Here is a 25,572-nt window from a genome sequence, read left to right on the forward strand (position 1 = left end):
GACCTGAAGAGGGGAGTCCACCTGTCTCAGGTGAAGAACAATGGAGGGTTCCTCACTCAGCTGCAAACCACCCCAGTGTACTCAAAGGTCCTGGTTAGATGAGGCCAACAGGAAAACATCATCTGCAAACAGCAGAGATGATGTCCTGAGGTTCCCAAAGTGGACACCCTCTGGTCCCTGGCTGTGCTCAGAAATTCTGTCTATAAATGTAATAAACAGAACCAGTGACAAAGGGTAGCCCTAGTGGAGAACATCATGCACCGGAAACAGGTCTGATTTACTGCCGCTGTAGGTACCAGATCTGCTCAGGTCCTGCGCATGGTTTCTATACTTTGTCCACATTTAACGATACGGAGGGCTCAAAATAACGTGAAAATTAATAATAATAATAGTAATAGTAACAGTTTTCTGTGGTTAAGCTTCTTTTCAATTGCGTAAAGTATCTACAAATATCTAGAACGTTTTACTATTTAAAAAGTTAATAAATAAACAACTAAAAACAAAACAAAATGCGACTGACTATGTTATTTGCTTGTTTTTGCATCAGCCTATCGAGATTCAGATTAATGTAATTAAGCAAGTTGTCCGTTAGAGGGCAGCAAAACCATATTTATGTTTTTTATACATCCTGAATTTATAATAACAAGCTTTTATTTCACTGGTCAGAACCTACTTATAAGCTTCAGGGAGAACAAATTGTGTATAACCTTCTAATCAGATTTTAGTTATCAAAGCTAACAACATAAGTTTATTTAAGCCACTATAAGATATTACAAACAAATACCCTCCCAAATAGTTTGCTTATCACACAAAACAGATTGTTATGTATACCCACTCAGCATCCATTTGTTTAGATACAACGTTTTTCTGGTGCTATCAACATTTTTACCTCAATAAATCACATGGGATCTCATTCCTTTAATATTTTACTAGAAATAACAATATATGTGTATCACTGAATTAAAAAGAAAGGCCCTAGGCCTAACCTTAAGGTGGAAATATTTCCCTTTTAAATTAAATTAAATTAAATTTTTATAGGAGAGAAAATAACTAAACTTTGCTTGTGTTTTTTAAAGATACTAGAAATTATTACAACTTTCTAAAACATCTTAGTGAACCAGGCAATAAAATCTAACTGCTCCCAAAATAGCTACCATACCAACAACTAGTCAAAAGTAATTATACATATTATTACATATTAAGCCATATTAAGCTACACTACTTTTAACTTTAACAACAACCGTTAGTTCTCTACAAGTAGAATAACTGTTTTATTTGTCTTAAATCTCTACAAAAGTCATTTCTAAGATGTGCCATGTGTCCTCCACTGCCCTGAAATCTTAAGAAAAGAATAAAAATAAGCTGAGACTTTTTTTTGTCATCTTGTTAAATGGCAGAGCTCAGTCTTAGAACGCAGTACTTTCCTTTAAGACTGACAATGATTGTTTTCTAATTTCGGCTACTTTAGATTGCCAATGAAATGTAAAATAAAAGCAAATATAGGTAATAATATGTTGAGACCCAAAAAGAGATGCAATACAATTTATCCGAGTGGAGTTGCAATATGATGATGTCATAAGAAGGGGCAGCATCCCGTACAGGGCACCACGAGGGACATGGTTGAATGGCTTCCCCTGCTCTGAAAAACACATGCGGACTGGTTTGGCAAACTCCCACAAACCCTCAAGCGCCCTGCGAGTCCCTTTCATAAAGAAAGGGCCCACCACCCTCATCTTTCAATCCAGGGATACTGTCCCCGACCGCCACGCGATGCTGCAGAGAAGTGCCGGCCAAGATAGTCCTACAACATTCAGATACAAGGTTCTCAGGATGAATCACATCCACCCCGGGGCCTTGCCACCAAGAAGCTTTCTTACACCCTTGGTGACTTTAGCATGGCTAATTGGCCAGTCTGCCTCTAAGTCCCAAGCCTCTGCATCCTCCTCGGAACACGTGACGATGGAATTGAAGAGATCCTTGAAGTACTTCTTCCACCGCGTCAATCACCTTCCACCCAGTCAATGTCAGAAGTTCCCCACCCACACTCTAAGCAGTGTTGGTGAAGCACTGCTTCCCCCTACTAAAGGGCTGGTTATACACCTGCAGCAGTGTGTCGCAGTGAACTTGACGCAGACATTTTTGATTTTATGCTCAATATTGAAGCGTGGTCTGTGCTATATGTTGTGGGTCTACATACGGCTGAGGCGATAAGGAAGTGGGGGCGAGTTTAGTCAGACAACGGAGGGACATGAGGGCGAGAAAGAGCCGGGATCCAAGTGGAAAAAGGGTCCCAGTGTTCTTGCGCACCTTGATCTTCTAGCTGGTCAAACTTCACGAGTTGTTTTCCGGAATTTCGGTCATAAAAACAAAACAAGCCGGCCTTCTGTCTGCGGCACTGTCTGCAGTACAATTTGGGAAAGGTGCAGCGGAGTGTCTGCGGAGGGGGTGGGGACGGCTTTTTGTTCACTGTGACACCTACGCAGAGGACCTGGTTTCGAAGTATAAATCAGCCTTAAGGCGGCGGACAGTAGAGTCCTGCAAGGGGTCGGGTACCCGCGGGACCCCAACGGGTCGGGGGTCGGGCGGGTAGTTGGTGATTTTTTTTTTATGCGTGTGTGTCGACCCGTGCAGGACCCTAGCGGACAGTTTGCCCGAACACTTTCAAGGCCGACCGATAGTCCTCATCCATGGCCTCTCTGAACTCCTCCCTTGTTTATCACATAATTTTCATTTCTAGAAGCTTTTTAAGTAATGTTGGGCATTCACCTTTTTCTCCCCCAGTCTAAGGGATTTTTTTTGTTGTTGTTTAGATATTGACAACAATATTGGCTCAGAATGTGAAATAACTGGTGGAAGCATTTGACAACTAAAAAAAGAAAAAAAAGGAAACTGATGTACAACTACATGCGAACACATCAGACTGTTATTTCTAAATATCTCATCATTCATCGAAAAATGAGAGGTGGAAGTGCTGGGGGAAGGGTGACACAGTGCCACGACAGAACAACAAAGAAAAATGTGTTGATTGCATCTGAGTGTGAGAGATTTTTGACCTTAGGGTAAAGAACACTATACCTAAGTGGACACACTCAGATAGATTTTCCTAAGGGGAGAAAAGACAGGGTGGGATAGAGAGATGCTGGCCGATAAAAAGTCAGCTATTTCTGACTCTAGAAATAACATCTTCTGTTTGACCTTTTCAGATGGATTCACACTCTCTTACAAAGGGACTAAAAACAAAATCTCTGATAGCTCCAGCATGTATTTCATGTTTACCAGACATATATTTAGAGAAATCTTTTTCAGAGAATTCAGAAAATGATGCATAAACCTTCTAATAAAATTACTTTTGACTAGTTGTTGGTATGGTAGCTATTTTGGGAGCAGTTAGATTTTATTGCCTGGTTCACTAAGATGTTTTAGAAAGTTGTAATAATTTCTAGTATCTTTAAAAAACACAAGCAAAGTTTAGTTATTTTCTCTCCTATAAAAATTTAATTTAATTTAAAAGGGAAAATATTTCCACCTTAAGGTTAGGCCTAGGGCCTTTCTTTTTAATTCAGTGATACACATATATTGTTATTTCTAGTAAAATATTAAAGGAATGAGATCCCATGTGATTTATTGAGGTAAAAATGTTGATAGCACCAGAAAAACGTTGTATCTAAACAAATGGATGCTGAGTGGGTATACATAACAATCTGTTTTGTGTGATAAGCAAACTATTTGGGAGGGTATTTGTTTGTAATATCTTATAGTGGCTTAAATAAACTTATGTTGTTAGCTTTGATAACTAAAATCTGATTAGAAGGTTATACACAATTTGTTCTCCCTGAAGCTTATAAGTAGGTTCTGACCAGTGAAATAAAAGCTTGTTATTATAAATTCAGGATGTATAAAAAACATAAATATGGTTTTGCTGCCCTCTAACGGACAACTTGCTTAATTACATTAATCTGAATCTCGATAGGCTGATGCAAAAACAAGCAAATAACATAGTCAGTCGCATTTTGTTTTGTTTTTAGTTGTTTATTTATTAACTTTTTAAATAGTAAAACGTTCTAGATATTTTTAGATACTTTACGCAATTGAAAAGAAGCTTAACCACAGAAAACTGTTACTATTACTATTATTATTATTAATTTTCACGTTATTTTGAGCCCTCCGTATCGTTAAATGTGGACAAAGTATAGAAACGAAAGTTGAAATAATTAAAATGTTTAAAGTCTCGCGATGCACCTTAAGTTGGTTGCCTTCCACCAATAAAAACATAAGAAGAAGAAGAAGTCTCGCGAGGGAAGGTAGAGGGAGGGTCGTTTGGTGCATGGCGCGTGTTTTGAAGCTGCTTGTGGAGAGATGTCCTGGGCCGTGAGTAGTGAGGAAACAGGAAGCGATTCTTGTGGGATGGAAGAGGGAAATAGTGACAATGAAGGTTGGAAGATAGCAACATCAAAAAATGAGAAAAAGCGGAAAAAACAGAGATCAGTTAAAGGGGAATCTAGTTCAGAACAATCCAGTGATGATCAATCCATACATTCCACAGCACAACAAAATGAATTCAAAGTCATATTCAAAGTCGTTAATCAGGCAGACTCTTTTACAAATTGGAATCCGGTTCACTTAACAAAAACCATCAATAAACTTGTCGGAGAAGTCAGAGGTGCCAGAATTCTGTACAGTGGAGACCTGCTAATTAACTGCAGAGACAGCGCCCAGCAAGGCAAAGCAATACGTATCAACAAAATTGACGGGATAAGAGTTCAGTGCAGCCTAATGGAGAACAAAAAGATCAGCAGGGGAGTCATTGGAGGAGTTCCTCTAAAAATTTCTGAAAAAGAGATTCTGGAAAACATAAGCGGTGCAAAAGTAAAAGAAGTAAAACGGTTAAAAACAACAAGAAACGGAGAAAGATCTGCCAGTTTATCGGTGTTAATTAAATTCGAAGAAGAGCAATTACCAAGCAAAGTATTCATCGGTTACATAAGCTATAATGTCAAAATCTACAATCCTCCACCACTGAGATTTTTCAAATGCCAAAAATTCGGTCACATTGCAGCAGTTTGTAAAGGGAAACAGAGATGTGGAAGGTGTGCAGGAGAACATGAGTACGGAAAATGTGGAAAAGAAGCTAAAATAAAATGCTGTAATTGTGGTGGAGAACATACTGCTGCTTATCGCGGCTGTGAAGCAAGCAAAAGGTCTGAGGAAATAAAAAAAATGAAATTTGAGCTCGGAATAACCTACGCTGAAGCTGCAAAAAGGATCCCATCTCAGTCAGAAAAACCCAAACCTACAGTTCAACACACAGCAAATTCCAAACCTCTAGAGAAATCTCCAAAAATTGATGAAGACTCACTAATTGTTAAAAAGACAAATTTTGTTCTTTTCATGGTAGAAGTGATTAATTGTACTGCACAGACAACAAAAAAAACTGAAAAAATCAAAATAATAGTGAAGGCTGCAGAAAAATATCTGGACATTAAAGATTTGAACTGGGAGATGGTTGGAAGCATGATGGGAGGACCGATGGGACCATCAGAAACTGGCAGAATTACGATGACCTAGAGTAAATTAAAATTATATGGGCAAATGTGATTTAGTATTATGTTGGTTTAAGTTACACAGGTTTTTTTTTTTTTTTTTTTTTTTGGGGGGGTGAATCGTTTCCTGTTTTCTTGCTTTACTCCATATCAGTTGGTGGCGGTAATGCACAATTCACAAGTCTGCCAACCGCCATAAAATCTCAGAAGAAGAAGAAGAAGAAGAAGTCTCGCGATGTTACGCGCATGTCATTCGAGTCTAACTGGAGGGATTTCTGGGCAGCTCACACGAAGAGTAGCTAACGTAGTTAGCAGGAGGGAAATATAAGTTTATCCTCGGCGAACCTGCCCGTGTTCACAAGCAGCAGTGCTAAGGTAATGTGTTATAACTTCCAGATGAAAGACTCTTGTTTTTACACATGTTTTACGGTATGTTTATGGGTTTATCGTTCTTTAGCAAACAATAGCAACAGTTAACTATTGGCTACGTTTGATTTGCCTGTAAGTGTTCTTTTATTTTAGCTTCATTTTATAATAAATAAATGCTAATAGCGCATACGCATATCGATACACGTGTATGAAACAAAATATAATTTCTGTTATTTAATAGCTGCTTTCACTATTTACTTTGGTTTGTGCTTTGGCTTCTGAAAACTAAATTTTCTAGACAGAGGCCAGCTTGCTGACAAATATATCCTTGTTTTTACTCATTTAGCTTGGATTTAATAACATGGCACCCTCTAACCACTGCACGCCGTGCTGATAGTTTTAAAACCAGATTCTTCCCTATTTCTTAAGGTTAGGTTTTCTTGGTTTTACATTGTCACTTCTTCTAAGCCTATAAGAACCACGTGCTATCCGATTATTAATTGATTAATCGACAAAATAATCAACAGATTGTGGTTTAAATTTATTTTAAAGATTGAAATTATCTTTAGTTGCAGCCCTTAAATAAAACTAACAAATGTACAGAGTACATTTTTTTACATATATGCTTCAAAGCATGGTGGAACAAAAAAAAAAAAAAAAAAAAAAATGCCTTCTTGCGATTTCTGGTTGATTAGCTTGTTCATTTGTAATAAAAATGTAAATTTACTTTATCGTTCAAAGCAATGAATACGGTGCTGTTTGGGAATAGAACTACTTTCCCAGCCAATAGTAATTCATTTATTCCAAGACGGTAGAGTCACTTAGATTTGTGTCTGGATTTTAGCTTAGGCTGAAAATATGAAGAACATTGCAATATCCTAAACATGTTTGCTAAAATAAGAAAAACGAATGCTGAAGTGTTCCTTTTGATTTGCAATACATGCATATTTTTTAAGACAAAGTTTAAAATACATGTTTTGAAATTACCCAAATAACTGGGCTTATAATTGTTAAGAACAATCTATTTCGGTTATTACTCAACGGTGCTGGAGGAGATCTTGGAAAAACAGTTCCAGCAAGCTATATTTGTGAACATATACAACCATGCCCATCCCTTCAGACCACCCCTCGAAACCACAACTTGAAAACACATGAACACGCATTCTGTCTGTCGAGGTGGTCAGCTGAGGTTGAGAACGAAACAAGCTGAGAGTTAGTTAAAGCAGCTAATTTACATGCAATGTCAATTGTTGACGCGCATCACGGCGCAGCAAAAGGTCCTGCAGCACGTCTAGAGCAGCTGAAGCAGTGTGTTGCTGATCTGGGAGCTGGCAGGGAGACAGGCAGCACTGATGATGCAGAACGCTATGATCACTCCTCTGAAACAGTTTATTAACGCCTAAATTAACTTAAAATGCCGAAATCGAAATTTGGATTCTGACATCTAAACTGCAGGATTCTTCCAGCCGCGGCAAACCGCGAGGAGGCAACCAGGCCATGGGCTGCTGTTGAATGGGATTCCTAGTGACACCGCACCGCCGGGCAGGGTATTTGAAGCACTGACGAAGTTTTCAGGTGGACTTTCTCACTTCAAAATAGGTTAAAACTACTTTTTACCCACTGATCACAGGAAATATAGCTCTGCCCAACGGCTATTCGACCCACTTTTTCCACCGCGCAAGTCAGAGTAGCAGAGATTCTTCAGCACGTCATAACTAAACTTGTACAAGCATCAAAAATGAAGCAGCACGCGCGTTTTTGCTGCTCTTGCTACTTTAGATGTGAACGTAGCTTAGCAGTGGCTAGCTTCCAGCCATGGCGTCCTGCAAGACCATTGGGGGTCGATTCGTTCATGTGTCAGGATATGCGCACAGGGGTTTAGGACAAGCAGGTGGCCCTGATTGACGTGTCAGGAAAAAATAGTGCACAAGGGACCGTGTTTTGTGATTGGTGGGCGTTTCACACTGTAGTGGGGACCATTTACTTTTGTTTCACTTCCAGACCTATTTCACTGCTTGCTATGCGACTGTGGGGAGATCTTTAAAGGAGAAGTTCGGTTTTTTACACTTTAAGCCCATTTTCTGTAGTGTCCAGGATGAAATCGAATGATCGACACCAAAAGTTTGACAATTGCTCCTGTCTCTGCTTTTTGGCTCATTTAGAATCACCCCCTGGCTGCTTTAGAATGGCTTGCATAGAGCATGTCCGATAATGTCCTTAAAACAACCTTTAACGTTCTTTCTTTAAAATATGCTACTCACCGGGTCGTCAGCGCTGTTCAATGACGTTCCAAAAATAGTTTCGTGAAGAAAAAACGTTCCTGTAGTGTTTTATTAAGCATTTTGTAAATCCCATTGAGTTCTGTTGGAATAGTCAATATTCCGCTGCCACCGGAAACGGAAATGGGGCCTGTTTACACAGTTGTAGTCTTTTCGCTTCACTCTGTGTACTCCGACGTCGAGAATCAAGAATCCACCTTTCGTATTCCATTTTCAGAGTTTTTTAAAGTGTTTAACAGAGACGTTAGCACCTCGACGTCGGAGTACACAGAGTGAAGCGAAAAGACTACAACTGTGTAAACAGGCCCCATTTCCGTTTCCGGTGGCAGCGGAATATTGACTATTCCAACAGAACTCAATGGGATTTACAAAATGCTTAATAAAACACTACAGGAATGTTTTTTCTTCACAAAACCTTTTTTGGAACGTCATTGAACAGCGCTGACGACACGGTGAGTAGCATATTTTAAAAAAAGAACGTTTAAGGTTGTTTTAAGGACATTATCGGACATGCTCTATGCTAGCCATTCTAAAGCAGCCAGGGGGTGATTCTAAATGAGCCAAAAAGCAGAGACAGGAGCAATTGTCAAACTTTTGGTGTCGATCATTCGATTTCATCCTGGACACTACAGAAAATGGGCTTAAAGTGTAAAAAACCGAACTTCTCCTTTAAGCCACATGGTAAAAAAGGCATCAGAAAAGATCTCCTACTGCACCTTTAAGGGTTTCTATGTCAATGATAAATGTAGTGCTAAGATGTCCTGTCTCTGTGTTTTTATTCAAGCTTTCTGCCTCTAATTAGTGCACCTCGGCCTCAGGGACCCTTTAAAATGGATCTAGAAGATGACACCACTATCCTAACAACCTTAAAGTCCTTTAATACTTTCATCAGTCGCCCTGAACATTCACAGCGTCCATCTGAGCAGTCACGGAGCGGGACCTTGCAGTCTCACTACAAACGCAGCTTAGAGGTACAAAAAAAAAAGTTTCACATTGATCTTCCAAGGTGATCAAAACCACCTTTGTAGCCACTGACAAGTTTGATTTCCCTCTTAGTTTTTGGAAGCAGCAGAGAGGGTTCAGTCTCAGCACCGCTACCTTCAGCTGGACCAAGAGAAGAAACAGATGGAGCTGAGTCACAAAAGAGCTCGTTTTGAACTGGAGAAGGCAGCTTGTGACAACGCTCGGGATTTGGAGGTACAAAGCAGTTTTACTGCCTATGTCCACTCATTAACCCAAGGCATAAACGGATTCTATTTAAAAGGGTTTATTGCAGCTCTTATTTTTACCTTTTCTTCTCTGTTTTAAATGTTTACTGTTTATTATTGCAGCATGAAGTGGACCGTAACCAAGGACTTTTAGGGCAAATAAAAAAGTTGGAGGAGAGAGAGAAAGAAGCAACGAAAAACCTCTCAGAGCAGTTGGAAGAAAACTCTTCTCTCCGCAAGAACCTGGATGGGCTGAAGAAAAGGCTGGATGAGCGAGATACTAAACTGTCTACAGCCAACCAGGTAAGAGACTCGGTGATACACTGACTGAATTCATGCTTTTTGGTCATTTTCTCGTCATCTAATTGCTTTATTCATCCATATCCAGACCATCACTGCTTTAAAGGATGAGATTAGAGATCTAAGGCAGAAGATTCAAAACCAAGACTCAAGCATTTCCTCCCAAACACTGGAAAACCAGGAGCTACAAGAACAGCTGGATTTACAGCGCAGGTTTGGACACACTCCGTCATGCTCTTGGAAATCTGCCCCTCCATGTTAAAGAAAATATTGATCACATGCAAATCTTCTGTTTTTCTTTTTGTTTACCAGAAAGTATCAAGAAGCTTCTCAACTTTGCCAAACTCTCCAAGCTGCACAGTCCTCATGCTCAGAGCATATAATCAAGATTAAGGTATGTTTTAGCTTATTAATTTTATAAAAGATGGAAAATATGGCCTACATTTATACATCCCCTGAGTCAAAGCCTTATAGATCAATTTGCAAAAGCAAACCTATCAGTTGTTAGAGCTGTGTATTTATGCTAAGAATGAGTTACTCTAAGATAAATTGATTTCAAAGGAGTGAAGATGGGTTGTGGGGCTGATAATGAGGCTAAAATGCAAAAAAGAAATGAATATAATTTGGAAAACAATCTATTGTTCTTCTTTCCACATGTGGTGTGCTTTGTTTCAGTCAGTTTGATGACCTGTATGTAAAGTTTGGGATTGTGCTTAGACTTTAGGAAATTCTAAGTGATTGTTCATGTCTTTGGACCTTTTTCACAGCCGTCCCAAAATAAGCAAACAACCTTTTATTAGAGGAATTTTGTAAGTAAAATTAATTTGTGATAGCTTAAGTTGCGCTTAGAAACAAAACTGATTAATTAAACTCTTTGTTAGATTTATGATAAAAGGTTGTAGACAGTAATTCAATTTTTTTTTTATTTTACACTGATTGCTGAGGAATTATTCACGGTTCACCACATTCTACATCCTGCATTGTGTAATTGAACAGAGGAAGCTTTTAACTTTATTTTTAAGTACTTCCTGTACAGCAACATGAAAAAATACAATAAACAATGATTTAAAAAAAACTTACTCTCAGCATAGTGGTCAATGATGCTGACAGTATCTCAAATGTGCTGCCATGAACCCTGGGGTTATTATCAGGAAGCTTTGTATTAAAAACCCAATCAGAAAAGTTATATGAGGCCTGGATGTAAACTCTTTGTTAGATTTATGATAAAAAGTTGTAGACAGTAATTCAGTAAACAGTTGTCACCCCTAAAAATGAGGATCTCAGAAAATCGAACCTGCTTTGTAGTACAAATATGCAGAATCTAAAAGTCCCTTAAACATCAACATATGTCTTCATGTATTAGCTCAATTAAGATCTATGAAATATTTTTTTAGGTCTGTTCGAATTTTTCAAAAAGTTGTCAGTATTACCTGGTAGGTTGTGATCTGTGTCTGAATGAGTCATATGACAGAGAGGCACAACTTTACGCGAGTCGGAGCTTACCTTGAACACAAGAGCTAACCCTAAAAAGTTAGAGCAAAACTGATTGTCATGACTTGCACTTTAGCTAAAAGAAGACAAACCATTTTACTGAGTAGATTAGCTGCTAAAAGGGCCACTTTGTCTCAACTTTGTGCAGAAAACATCACCCTCTGCCTCAAATCACTCCTTCATGATCAAAGAAATAGGTCGTTTGTTTACAGTGCGGGCACAGCCTGGTTAGGATAGCTGCTTCTTGTAAGGGGTATTCCCTAATTGTTCATTTTCAGGGGAGAGGGGGGGCTGCCACTCAAACAGCAGAACTCATGAGGATTACTCAGAAGTGCATAAATCAAGGGAAATGCCACTTCGTGCATGATTTTGAAGAGAACAATAGCAACCTGTGCGTTGTCAAGTGCTTCTGTTACATCATCAGTCTCAGCCCCAGCACCATTCCAATTCACAAAAACAATAGGACACAGAGAACGGACAAAGTCCCCGGATGTTGTTCTCGCCCCTCCCTCTTTACAGAGTATGCATGAGATCAGACTTCTCAGTTCTTGAGATTGACAGCTGTCCCAGCATGCACTGCGGCAGCAGCAGCTTCTAGTGGAGCGATCACAAAGCTCAGAGTATTAAGTTAAAAGTTCTCTTTTCTGTTGCCGTTGTTCAATAAAATAATATTTTAAGATCATTTGAGGCGAGAACATTATACTTTTATGTGTCACTATATGGTGCATTTACTGATTTAATGTGTAATTAAAAAGTAAATGTCAGAAGTTGAGAGGACCGAGGCAACCAGTAGACATTCAAGGCTAACTGTAGCCAGAGCTAATCAAAGCCCGTCTGCAGCAGGCCTCTTTTGGCATAACTGTGTGTGAAGGACCGCTGGTTCTTTGTTTTATTTGAAAAAATGTTCATTCCATTTGTGTTTATGTGACTGTGTTAATTATTATTCCCCCAATAAATGAAAAAAAAATTTATTATCTAGATACTATTGATAACAGGAGGTGAAATGCATGTGGTGACATCACGAGTACGCTTCTGTTCCAATTGACCCGTATTTATGCTGCATGCTCCTGTTCTCCCTAAGTCCAGACTTTCCTGTGTTCTTCTCAAGAACATACTTGGCGAGTAAAAGAGTCCGTATTCGCGTTGTTGTGAATTGAGAAACGGCCTACCTCTGCATTTAACCAATCCTCTTGGGGAGCAGGGGACTGCCATCGTGTGGCGCCGGGGAGCAATCCGCGGGTTAAGGGTCTTTCCTTGGAACCCAGAGAGGAGGCTAAGGGGATCAGACTGGGTACTTGCAACCTTCTTAGAGCACAAGAGTCCTGCTCTAACCACTAGACCAACACCTCGCTTAACATCCTTCAGGAGAAACAGTCAGTGTTTCTAAAGCAAAGTTCAAAAAATTGTTTAAAGTTGACTAAGATTAACTCAGAAAGACAATAATTAGTAAAATTATTCTGCTATTTACTAAACAAGGGGGTGTGTTTGTCTATATGAGGGTATACATTCTTACAGTTGTCTATAATGGGAAACTATGGATTATAGAATTTGTTGTTTTTTGTCTTTGATTTTTATGTTGCATCCACATATGTATGTGTAAAACTGAAGCACGTGTCTGTTCATGTTAATGTTTTGTCATTCATTCATTTGCTTCTGCAGTTTGCCATAACAAATGGTTTAGCTTTGTTTTGATTGATAAATGTATCTCTGATTTTTCAGGAGCTGGAGAGACGGCTTGCCCTGCAGGAACAAGATATGGCTATTGTGAAAATTATTCAGTCTGAGGCGGCAAGAGTTCCAGATTTGGAAAAGGAGCTTAAATATGTCAAGGAAGAAAACTCTTTCCTCAGGTCCGTTTTCTCTCTTATTTGTGCTCCTTTATTTAGTTGTTGGTGTATTTTTTTCCCCCCAACTCCAGTCAATTTGTCAGGAAATTCTACCCATAACCTCTTCTTAATTTTCTAAATTTCCCACACGTTGCTGAGGAATTATTCATGTTTCACCACATTCTATATCCTGCATTGTTTAATTGACCAGAGGAAGCTTTTAACTTTATTTGTAAGTACTTAGTGTACAGCAACATGAAAAAATACAATAAACGATGAATAAAAAAAAAAACTTACTGTCAGCATAGTGGTCAATGATGCTGACAGTATCTCAGATGTGCTGCCATGAACCCTGAGGTTATTATCAGGAAGCTTTGCATTAAAAACCCAATCAGAAAAGTAATATGAGGCCTGGATGTAATGACTCACATTATTAATGACATATGTGCTGTTGCAGAGTTCACTTTGCAGAACGTTAAATCTCTACGTATCTTTGAAATTTCAGCTAATAATAGAAGTGCATTCTGATGCTAGACCAAGCATTTTGATCTTTTGTTTGATGTGTTGAGAGTTTTTTAATGTCTTTCAAACAGGGAGAGTAGAGAAAATTGTAGCCTGTTGAAAGAAGAGGTGGAAGGGCTGAGGAAAAAGCTGAAGAGAATGGAGAAAAACAAAGAGGAGCTGGTCAATATAGAATTGGAGAAAGAGGTAAAGTATCTAATGTTGGACTTTTCTCATGGTTATCTCTAGACAATCAGATAAACACCAACACTACCATACATGCAAATCACATGCTCCAATCTTAGGGCCTTCCTACACATTTTGGCCATCTTATAGTACTATTCCTAGAACCTTGAACAGTATCCATGCTCGAACGCTTCATCAGGACACAATGCTCACCCTGCCTCATTTCTATGTGCGGAAGATAGATGCATCAAGCATAAACCAGCCTTCAGTCACAATTGGTCATTGCTACAAATCAGACCAAGTTGAAACAAGCTGCTGTATTGCAGAATAATGATGGGAAGTTAAGTGGAAGGAAAAAATGCACAAACAACAAGGATAACTTAAACCTCAGGAGGATCCTGAAGCAAAAGTGGTTAATGTGGATTAAGCATTTTTTATGGAAGATAAAACTAGTGCTGATTACAAATGAACATTTGATTAATTAGTCCAAAGATATTAATCAAAGTATCTTTTGTATGATGCATATACTGAAGTTAAGCTTATCAAAAAAGGGGTTAGGTTTAGACAACGCTTTGAAGAAAACATTTTTTTTTGAAAACATCAACCTAGTATTATTAATTCACAGTATTTCTAAAACTGTAAGGCACCAAATATCCTAACATAAATCTTAATCAAAATCAAGTGTAGAGTAAGATGCACAACAGATTGATTTTACTATCAACTAATCTCTTTAGTGTGTAAATTATTTGGTTTCTTCTGGTTTATTTACATTTCAAACATTTAAGGATCAGAAACCCCTTAAATTAAGTTTTCTTTTTGCTCTGACCACCATTAAACTTTGATTATATGTTTGGTTACTTTTAGAAACTGGCTGAGAAGCTCCAGACCTGGGAAAACATTGGACTGTCTACAGGACTTGACATAAGGTTAGTCATTGTTAATTGTGTTTATGTGAAAAAGCTTTTCTTTTAAACAAATGTTTTTAATTAAATAAAAACAAGGACCACTAGGGGGAGCTTTAGTCATTCTAGAAAAATGTGCCTCATCATCAGGGACTCATTCCATCAGTGTATTGTCATTTTTTATTTATTTTTTCGTATGTTTTAGCTTGCTTGTTAATAAGGGAACAGACGGAGGCTTCGTTTCCATGCGAGCAGTGAAGTAGTCCTGGCAGGTTGCATGCACTGAAGACCTGTGCATCAAATGCATTCATGCACACATTAACACTGATACGGTTATCTTTTGGATTAATTCTGAACAAGATGAAACACATCCATGCTCATAAAAACTATCCATATTGCTTTACATGTTTTATCGGTGGAGATGTGCTTAAAAACAAATGTTGAACATTCTGTTTAAGTAAAAAGAAAAATGGAAGGTTCCAGCATATAATGGAGCACAGAATAGAGAGAAAGGCTTTTAGCCTGGGCACCAGTCAAATTGGAGACCCTGTGTTTCATTTGCTCTGGCAGAAAGCATCTGTTCTCCCATGTGTTTCAGCAGCTGGCTTTGCATTGACCAGGCCTGCCTCTTTGACGTATCTAATACAGGAAATGCATGATATGATGAGGCTCCACACTGAGGCTGCTTACTTTCTCCAGTTTGCCGTTTCATCTTTAGTTCAGGGGCATTTTCTCTTCATCCTGTTGATGATTCTTCTTGATCAAAAATAATATAGAGAGATTAGTTTGTACATAAGTGTATTTTATGGCAATGCAAAGAGAACAGTCTAAAAGGTTTTGCTTTTGAACCAGCATGCATAGTTGCAAATTATTCAATTGCCTACCTTAAATATTGTAATTATTTGAACCTTTTAGGGATGAGACGATTTATGAAAACCGTCCGAACCGTTCGGTTCGACTGTCTCGGTTCGATTCGCGTGTGTTTCTTTCCGCCGTCATCGTAGGTCACTCTAAATCCAAAGCGCTCCCATACAGCAGACCTATAAAGTGCTGCTGGCGCGTCTTCCAACTCCTGTTCTTTCCCACTCGCCATTCCGACACAATTCTCCACAACAACTGATTTTTTTCCCTGCTACACCCGGCTAAGCTGCTTCGCTTCTTCTTCTTCTTGTTTACTACTGGTGGTTGGCTTTGGTGGCAGTACCGCCACCTTCTGCTCTGGAGTGTAAACGCTTCGCCTATGAGAAAAAGGAGCAGCGCATGAACCGAACGAAACACACGCGAATCGAACCGAGACAGTCGAACCGAACTGTTCTGACGGTTTTCATAAATCGTCCTATCCCTAATATATATATATATATATATATATATATATATATATATATATATATATATATATATATATATATATATATATATATATACACACACACAGAGTTTATTGCCTGTGTTCAGGCTCAGGATTTTTTTATTTGCTTTAATCCCTGCGCCTTCTATGCCTCTGAACAGACCACACCACATTACAGGTATTCGAGTATTGCCCAATTGAAACACCTGCTGTTGCCATATTTCATTTTCCAGTTGCTTTAGTGTGCGTGCCACTCGTAAAATAATCCTGTTTGGAAGAGGGGTTTAAGATGCATTCAAATTGTTTGGGGAAAAAAAAAACTGTCAGTGAAATAGATGCAGACGGCTTAAGTTTGCCATGCAAATTTGTACTTGATGGTTATGATGGAGTTTTAACTATAAACTACACTTTAATTGTTATGCATGGGGAAATTAGAGATATGTGGTGTATATTCGATAAATCACCCACCCCTAGTTCCAAAGGATCCTTGAAATCCTTTAAAGTTTGCAAATTTGAAAAAAAAAGAAGTTCCAGGCCCTGGAAAGTTTTTGAAAACTGTCATTGTTGTTCAACTCTGTTCCTTGAGCAACAATGTTAAAAAGCAACCCACTTGACTTCCAAGTTTGAAGACGTTTTGCTTCCCATCCTATGTTTTGCAAAGCTTGAAAAAGCTTCTTGAATAGGAAGCGAAACGTTTTAAAACTTGTAAACAAAGTCCAGTGGATTGTTTTTTAACTTTTTTGCAATTGCTATGACCTGGATGACTGAGAATCTTCACCAACTGATGCCTCAGAACTTGCTGCCAGTAGATTAAAGTGGAGAGGATGGTTTAGGCTGCGCTGTTCTGCTCATCACAAAAAAATTGCTTTTACAATTGAAAGCAAAGAGAAAATTTTTTTTAGTGGGGTGCATCGATTGCAGATTTCTGGCTGATTCTGATTTTGATTGATACAGATTTTTTTTTTTTTGATAACAGACACTGTCACTTCTTATAAGAAGACACCTTCAATATTTCAGTCTTATCTTAATGAAAGGCATTAATCTACCTATGAAATGACAAATAAAAATACAAGTTTATAGCATTGATTTTCTGATAGATTCAGCTCATCACTGATCTCTCAAAATTAAGGAAACCAAGGCTGCACCGCTGTTTCTTTGTTTTAACACCCAACATTTGTGCACAGGTCGCTAATACGATGAACTAAATGTGTGATAGTAGCTCGTTAGTGGTCGATATACTTTAGCTGCTCATGTCTGAGATATGATCAGGATACGGTTAAACTAAGAGGTTGGATACATGTGATGGTTCTGTGGTTGAAGTGGACCAAACATTGTATCGGGATATTGTATGGTTGACTACTATTATACCTTATTCTATTAAGCTAAAGTAAATTTTCCCTTATGGATTCAGACTGCATGTTTTCCAACAGTATTACTGTCTTTTACTGTACGGTGCAATATTTTGGACATAATATTGTAAATATATCTGTTTTGTGCAGTTGTTTTTCTGTAAGGATGTCGAATTCTATATTAAATCTGCCTGCTGGTTAATTTCTGACAACATTGTAACATAAACTCGACTCTCTTAGATCACTTCCTTTAAATGAAGGTTGAACTTTCCCCTATATTGCTTGTGTTAATTGGGAATGTTAAGATGGTTTCATTTGCTAATGATAATGAATCACAATTTTTACTCTCATAGATGGCATCATGTGACTAAATAGATATTGCTGCCATATCAAAATGGTGTTAAGTATCAAGTAGTTTATTGTAACATAGTTTATATTTTCTTGAGGTTTTAAAGCATCACCTGGAACCTTCCAACCTTACATCCTCTAGTAGGGAAAATCTGTTCTAAATGTAAACATATGCTTCTAGTTGTTCTGTTCAAAATCCATTAATGTCTTTTGCCGTGAAGTCATTTCACCTTAAAAAAGGCAGTTCAATGGAATACCTAAGTCTGAAATAAATTTGCGGAATCACTTCAACCAAACAAAATAGCAGTGTGTGCTGCAAAACAATTAGCATTCGGTAATAGCTTGTCTTCAGTGCTGCAGTAACTGAGCAGAAAATATTTAATGCTGTGGCATTCCAACCGTTCTGCGTTGTTTTCAAATTTGTTTGTGAAAAAAAGATTAGTTCACCTTGTTATGTTATTTGATGTAAAGAATATCACATAAAAATGCATTTGTAAGGGAGGTTAATGCACTATTTTCTTTTACAACTTTTTCTGCACAGCAGTGTGTTTTAGTTTTTTTTTTTTCCTTTAACCTTGGTCCTCAAGGCACACTACTGTGCAGGTTTTAGATATTTCTCTGCTTTAAGATACCCGTTTCAAATGACCGCAGTTCAGCAAAGTCTGGAAATCAGCTGTGTTAAAGCTGGGGAACTTCTAAACCAGGGGTCTCAACCTTTAGTCTTCAGGGGCCAGTATCCTGCAACTATTAGATGCATTTCTTCTTCAACACACCAAACTCCAGTGTGAGCTTATTAGCAGAGCTAGTTAGGTAGTTTAGCCATTTGATACATGTGTGTAGGGAAAGGGGCACGTCTAGAGGTTCCAGTACTCCAACCCTCAGGGATTTTAGCTTAAAACCCCGATCTAAAATATGCAGTTCAGTGTGCCTTGAGGTGCAGGGTTGAAAACCCTACTATAGAAGCACCTAACACTGTATTAATGTAAGCTCCCAAAGATGGGGCGAAGCTCCTGCCATGTTGTTTTTTTGTACCTTTTTGTTTTTTTTATCTGTAGATGCAACCTATGCAATGAATACTGGCGTACAACAAAGCTTTTCTTGTATTTTAGGCATTAAAATGTTGATTTTCTATTTAAATATGAATTGAAATGATCGTTTCCTTTTATTTTCGTTTTTCTTTCTCTAATATTATTTAATCTCATTACCCAATTAAACTTGAGGATAATCAGCATGATGCTACTATAATAGCGGCTGTTGAGTACATGCTGGTATATTATAAGACTTGATTGCATTTCTCCAACTTCTAATAACTGTGTAAATTCAAACTAATATTTACTTAATAAATTGAGTGTTTTTTTGTATTTCTAAATAAAAAGCAAGTTTAATTTTTTTCTTCCTTCCTTTTATGAATTCGAGACATTTTAAGATCTTTTTTGTCATGCAAGCTTAAGCATAATTTGTTAAAAGAGAAAAGAAAATGCCAATAATGTTAGGCACTCACTGAACAAAGTCTCCTATTAGAGACTCTTAAAAGCATTGTTTGGAGTTAAAGACCTGTTGGATTTTGTGAGGATGAAGGATTTCTCTTGATAAATTGAGGACATTGTATTTCATTCAGCAATTGGTTCACCTTTACATCACCCTGAGGAACAATGCGGGGCTAAAATTAGTATTGGCATGCACTTCTGCACTGATGGAATTAAATGGTAGGCTTGTGGACTTTTACAGGTCCCTACATCAGGATTCAATCATGATAGCTGTATAATAGTTATATGGTGATGCTAGTATCATAAAATAAATCAAACTGAATTTGGAATTATTATGTGTTATATATCTAAATGGATCCAGTTTAAGTGAAAGGGAAAATTTATGTGGATATTGTAAAGATTTAATAACTCAGGACTTTCTGAAACATTAATGTCACATTTAATTGCAACTTTAAAACAAAGTTTATTCAGACTGCATTTATTTACTACTTTTACAGGAAGATGTCTTATCATGGTTTTGCCACGATGGCGCAGACATTTATGGTTGCAGTGATTGTTAATTTAGTTGCCTAATATGCTGTTTTACTACAGTTTAGTTGAAAACTTTCTGTTTTGTAACACCAATTCATTTGGAAGCTTCTTTTTTTTTTCTCATCTGCCATTTTTCTTTTTGGCCAGATTGCAATTGATTTTTGGACAAGGAGACCCAATCCATGTGGCTGCGTGGGAAGGCAGACAAGCCTTTAACACCCCATTATGACTCTACCAGCAGCTCGCAGCCTCTTACTAGTTATTTTCTATCCTGTTGTAGGTTTTGATAAGTATTGTCTGCTTCTGCGTAGACAAAGAGTTAGAGAATTTAAAGTAAAAGAAATGGAAAATGAAAGTAATTTATTTTAATAACTCTGTTGGACTGGTCAAAGAAATTCATAAGGGGGTTGTTGCAATGTGTTTATCCCCTTTTGCAATTTTTATTTGGGAACAAAATTGGCATGTTTGTGTTTTTTTTTTTTTTTTCCCATTCTTGTAGGTTTTTCTTTTTAAAATGATTTTCTTGGTGCTATTGGTTAGTTACCTTTTAGATAATAGAAGTGTTTGTGAGTTGCATTGAAATATATTTATTTTAATTTAATCATTTTGACATAAGCATGATAATTCTGGATATTGGCTGTCAGTGATGCTTGCATATACAGCTTTTTTGCAGATTTAGAGGTTTTCTTGTGTTGTCTGTCAGACACAAAAGCACAGCTAACTAACATGATAGCAACTGCCCACTCTGAATTGCAAGCAAGAGTAAATAAAGCTTTGATAAATGAAGGATAGTTTAAAACGTGACATTTTGAAGCTCCATATTACCTGCAGTACTTTTCCTGATCAGAGGAAAAGATTTTTCTTCTATGTCAATTCCATGAAGTTATTTCAAAGCAGCAACAGACAAATCAACGTTGAAGCCCATGCATCACACAGGCAGAAGAAAAATAATTAGTAGCATAGTCGTGTTTGCTGGAAAAGGAAACTCCTTTTGCAACAGACTGAATATAGTTTATAAATATAAAGGTTAAAATCTAAAACAAGTTTTATCATATATTTAATCAAGCAAACTATTTGTAGCCAATACCATTGCGTTTTCTACAGCTGTTCATTACCAAATGTGTTAATACTCTTTCCAAGATAAACAGGCACACAATGTAATTCTGATATATAAGGGAAGGCTTGCCTAGGCCGCAACATGATCTCGGATCACAAGTAGGCCAATGTCCCATTTCTTGACGTCATACTAAGCCAAATAAAAATGGTGATTTAGGTTTGAAGTTTTAAAATATAACAGTGATGCTTGGCATAAAAAGCTGAGTTGTCTTAATTCTTTCAAACAAAATATTAAAATTTTTCCATTCAGATCAAAAATGTTCTCCACTGCTATATATGCTCTTTCCTTTGCCTTCCAGGACTCCATGACCATTATAAGTGGGTAGTACATTTATTTACCTGAGAAACTTCATCAATAAAATATCCTTTGTGATCACTTTTTTCAATTTAACGCTACTTTTTATTGAGTACAATTTCTTGCTACATACCCAATGTTTCTTCATAGAATGATGAAGAAAACATTTTTAATACTGTGTGGTGTGGAGGCTGCAACGCTGCAGACTGGAAGAAGGTGAGAAGAGTGGTGTAAACAGCAGAGAAGATCATTGTGGCTCATCTTCCCTCCATAAAAGACATTTCATCTGACAGCTGGATGTTGAAAAAACTCTAAATCATGTCACAGACTCTGCATCATACTGACAACACCAAACCAAAACACTGCATAATTGCACCATATATATTTAATGCTCTGAACTTCCATATCAATGCATATTTTTTCACCATGTATTTCCTCCCCCCACACTTGTTTACATCTGATCATTGCTGCCATTTAAGTAATGGAAATGTCATGAAAGCTGTACAAAATGGAATTTCGTTTTATAAAAACTCTGTGTATGCAAAATGACAATAAAAGTTGTCCAAGTCTATGATAAAAGCTTGAGATCAATTCACGACTTGTGGTTTCTAAACCACCCTCCTTGTTAAGCCCATAGTCACATTTGGACGTCATGTAAAAATGCAGTTAACGGTTTGCTACTGGAGGTTTTTTGTTCTCCTCTAACATACATACAGCTCCTAGTATTGGTTTCAAAGGTTTTATGTTGTGGAGCCTCCAGTCTTACCCTAAAACTTGAAGGCGTTTTTTTATTTTATTTTGAAATGTATCTATATCAACAAAGGTTTTGTCCTCCTCAAGTTTACTTGGCCCTTTTTGATTATACTGAGCTCCAAACTTAATATTTTTTGCACTGGGTGTAATCTGTAGACATAAACATTGGTTTATGCCACCAGCAACTAGCCAGCCTCTGAGGTTTTAGCTCAGAGCCCAGAACCTTCTTGCTGCAATGCTGTAGTGCTACCCACTGCGCCCCTGAGGAAGGTGGCTATATTCATATTTTAGGAAATATAGAATTGCAACAGAAATGCCATCTACCACAATATGGCATCACTCTTCAAGTTAAATGGAGGAAAACAAATTATTCTGGAGATAAAACAAAAAAAAGAACAGAGGGAAGCATGTTGGTCTTGGGTTTTTATGTTTGATAAAATGCAGCCCCCACATCTTAAACCAGGGCAAATGTTATTTTGGTGTTAGCCTTTTTACTGAAGGGAGCGTATTAAATGAGTCTTACAACTGACTTCTAGTCCCCTGACAGTCCATTTACCGCATGTAGTTATTCACAACATATCACCCAATAGAATGTAACCATCTGTGATTTGCAGAGTTGACTGGGCTGTAGACTGAAAAACAAAAAAATAAGCATATGGCAGGAATGGGAACTGCTTAAACACAAGAAAGCCTTTCAGTCTGTGTGCTTTAGAGTTGAGTTACGGGACATCAGTGCTTCATAATGCGGGCTTTATATAGCAGTTGTTTATTCTAGGAACAAAATTATTTTCTAATCTTTTATAATTTGCAAATGTGTAAAGCTTGATTTTTGATAATTCTCAGTCCTTAAGTATTGAAATGGAAAAAAACATTTTATTAATATTTTATCCAGCCATCCTTTCATTAAATTGGCCCCTTACCTGCTCATCTTTGTCCCTGTTTTCTTAAATAAATCTGTCCGTTCTTCCTATCTGTTTTGATTTTTATATTCTTTGGTCATCCATCTCTTTGGTCAATCTTTTTTATTTCTAGTTTATATTTTAATATTGAATTAGTAAAGCACATTTTTGTTCCACAGAATCCATTTACAGTTCTGTTATTCCCTTTATCGGACAACGTGTTTGTTTATGTAATGTCAGTATCTCCCACTGTGGGAGTTTGTTTTCTGCAATAATCTGCGTTTTAACTTTCTTGCCTCTAGCCTCTTCCTCTGTAGATCATTCCATTTTATTTCCCAGCTTCCCACTGGCTAATGGCTAAAAGAATAAGGACCAACGCTGCTTTGTTTTCATCTGCTCCATCCCCACCGCTTCTACTTCGGATTGATTTTTCATTGCTGTCTCCGTGCATATGTGTATGCTAACTACTCAGTGCTGTGTGTGTGTCTGCAGGAAACCAGAGGATCTGTCCAGGGAGGTGATTCAGATCCAACAGAGAGAAATTGCTCTGAAAGAGCAGAGCTGCACACTCAGCAGCCGGTAATACATGCCGTCTGCCTCACACAAAATCCTCCTATCTCTCTTTCTCTCGTTCTTGTTTCAGACTTATTTCTCTCTTTCTGTTTGCATTGCATGGTTCTCTCTCTCCCCCATGTATCTATTAGAGCATATCTCTGAGAAGTCCTTAATTGTCACAAAGTTAATTAAAGTGGTCCTGACTCTGATAGCACTCCTGACAGTAGCCACTGATGTATGTGTGTGTGTGTGTGTGTTTGAAATGTTGTGAGAGAGGGAATTCACTAATTAAACTTGTCCTGTTCAGACAGAGGTGATGTCTGCAGGGAGGACTGTATGCATGCTGTGGGTTATTAATGCTGCGCTGAAGTCCAGATTTTGTTGGTTAACGAGCATTTCACCTCTGCTGTGCTTATTCGCCTCATTATGACATATTAGAACCAGCAAAATTGGAAGCTGATAAATGAGCAGGAGTCAGTAAAAAGACTTTCCAGTGTAATTATTGCCCTCCGTTGTAATTATTGTCCTATTGATCAGACTTGACACAAATCTCTGCCTCAAATGATTTCTGAACCATCATCAGGCAGGCAGTTTGTCTTTGAGGGAATATAATTTTAAATTGACTTTAAATTGCTTTTCTCAAATTGTATGAAAATCTAGCCCTAATCAACACACTTCCTTTTTTTCCTAAATCTCGTTCTTTCTTTCTTTTTCTCTTTCAATGCAAATTACTTCCCACCTTTTAATTTACCATCAGTGTGAGAAGTTTGGAGCGATCCCTGTCTGACCTACAAGCAGAGCTGACCCAGCAGTGCAGCAAGGCTCTGGAGGAGCAGAAGAAGAGAGAGGCTCAAGATTCTCTCGTCCGACGTCTCCAAAAACGAGTACTTTTGTTAACCAAGGTATCTGGCAATCAAAAACAAAACAAACAAAAAAAAAAATAAAACACACACACACACTTAAACAGCTGAAAAGCCAATTACTTCTAAAACGGTGGGTACACAGTAGGGATTTATATCTCAAGACCCACACGGAATTCCTAATCCTACCTTTTACTGCTTGCTTCTCCCTATTGGCCGGTGAGTATCATGTGGCTTCTCTGGCTGTATCTCCTGCTTCCTACCACTCTGCAGCATTTGACTAGACCTCCTTGTGATATTGATTTCTCAGCAGGTGTTATTCCCCAGGTCATCAGGCACAATCTCTTAGCACACAAATCACATACACACACACACACACACACACACACACACGTACAAACATTCTCAACTTGGTATGTGTAGTGAGAACCATGAGTTGACTTCCATTGATTTTCAACACTTTATATGCCCCACCCCAGACAATAACCCTAAACGCAACCATTATCATTGCATACCTCTCTAACCCTAAACTAAACTCTGTTCACAACTTAACCCTAAACCTAAGTGTTAGCAAAATAACTCAAGGACCAGGAAAATGTCCTCACTTTAAAACAACCGGACAATAATTTGCTGTTACTGTTATCACTAATATGGCCAAACAGGACCACACTCATACACAGGAAACGCCAACACATCTGTTTTCTTTTTGAGAAAGAATGTTGTTACTCTAAGTGTTCAGCTTTTGTCTTTTTTTTTGTGTTTATCAAACACTGAGGTGGCGTTTTCTGTAAAAGCACACCTGTTTTTCTGTTGTTAATGGATAGGCTGTTTACAGGTTATAGAGGTTCAACAATTAGTCGAATAGTTGTCTGTTCCTTCATGATAAATACAAAAGGTATAACTCCCACAACTTTTATTCTATGCCTAGGAAACCCAGCAGTTTACACTTTCAAGCATATTTGAGTCGAATAAAAATAAGACTAAATGAAATGGACACACTATATTTACTGATGCTTCTATAAGGCTAGTTGTATTTCTTGTTTGTATGTTGGATTTAAAACTAGAACTTTGATCTAAGAACTTTCATATCTGTCGTATTTATACACATAATCGGATCACTGGTGGAGCCGGGCTGTTGCGGATATTTAAGGTCAATGGATATCAATGAATTCTGCACTATAAATTATGCAATTCACATTAACCTTTATATATGTGAAGCACACCTACATTCATCCATCTGTTTTCTGTCATGCTTATCCCTACTGGGGCTATGAGGGATGCTGGTGCCTATCTCCAGCTGTCAATGGGCGAGAGGCAGGGTACACCCTGGACAGGTCGCCAGTCTATTGCAGGGCACCAAAGAGACATGCTGGACAAACCCCCATTCACACAGACACTTAAGGAGAATTTAGGGAACCTGATTCATCTA

The 25,572-nt window shown here is 37.9% G+C and overlaps 1 protein-coding gene across 1 annotated transcript in view; it reads left to right on the plus strand.

The window, feature by feature from the left end:
* The first annotated feature begins 8,855 nt into the window (after window positions 1-8,855).
* Window positions 8,856-25,572, plus strand: part of mad1l1 (mitotic arrest deficient 1 like 1) — a 75,417-nt gene continuing 58,700 nt past the window's right edge. The window contains exons 1-11 of the mRNA XM_038276937.1: window positions 8,856-8,869; window positions 8,973-9,159; window positions 9,245-9,385; window positions 9,520-9,699; window positions 9,785-9,909; window positions 10,009-10,090; window positions 12,907-13,037; window positions 13,607-13,721; window positions 14,565-14,626; window positions 23,221-23,307; window positions 24,041-24,185. Of these exons, the coding sequence (XP_038132865.1) occupies window positions 9,019-9,159; window positions 9,245-9,385; window positions 9,520-9,699; window positions 9,785-9,909; window positions 10,009-10,090; window positions 12,907-13,037; window positions 13,607-13,721; window positions 14,565-14,626; window positions 23,221-23,307; window positions 24,041-24,185 (1,209 nt within the window). The 5' untranslated portion in view covers window positions 8,856-8,869; window positions 8,973-9,018. The remainder of the gene's footprint in view (window positions 8,870-8,972; window positions 9,160-9,244; window positions 9,386-9,519; window positions 9,700-9,784; window positions 9,910-10,008; window positions 10,091-12,906; window positions 13,038-13,606; window positions 13,722-14,564; window positions 14,627-23,220; window positions 23,308-24,040; window positions 24,186-25,572) is intronic.

The sequence above is a fragment of the Cyprinodon tularosa genome, unplaced genomic scaffold, assembly GCF_016077235.1.
Source record: "Cyprinodon tularosa strain WSP-4 unplaced genomic scaffold, ASM1607723v1 ctg1009, whole genome shotgun sequence".
Classification (NCBI taxonomy): domain Eukaryota; kingdom Metazoa; phylum Chordata; class Actinopteri; order Cyprinodontiformes; family Cyprinodontidae; genus Cyprinodon; species Cyprinodon tularosa.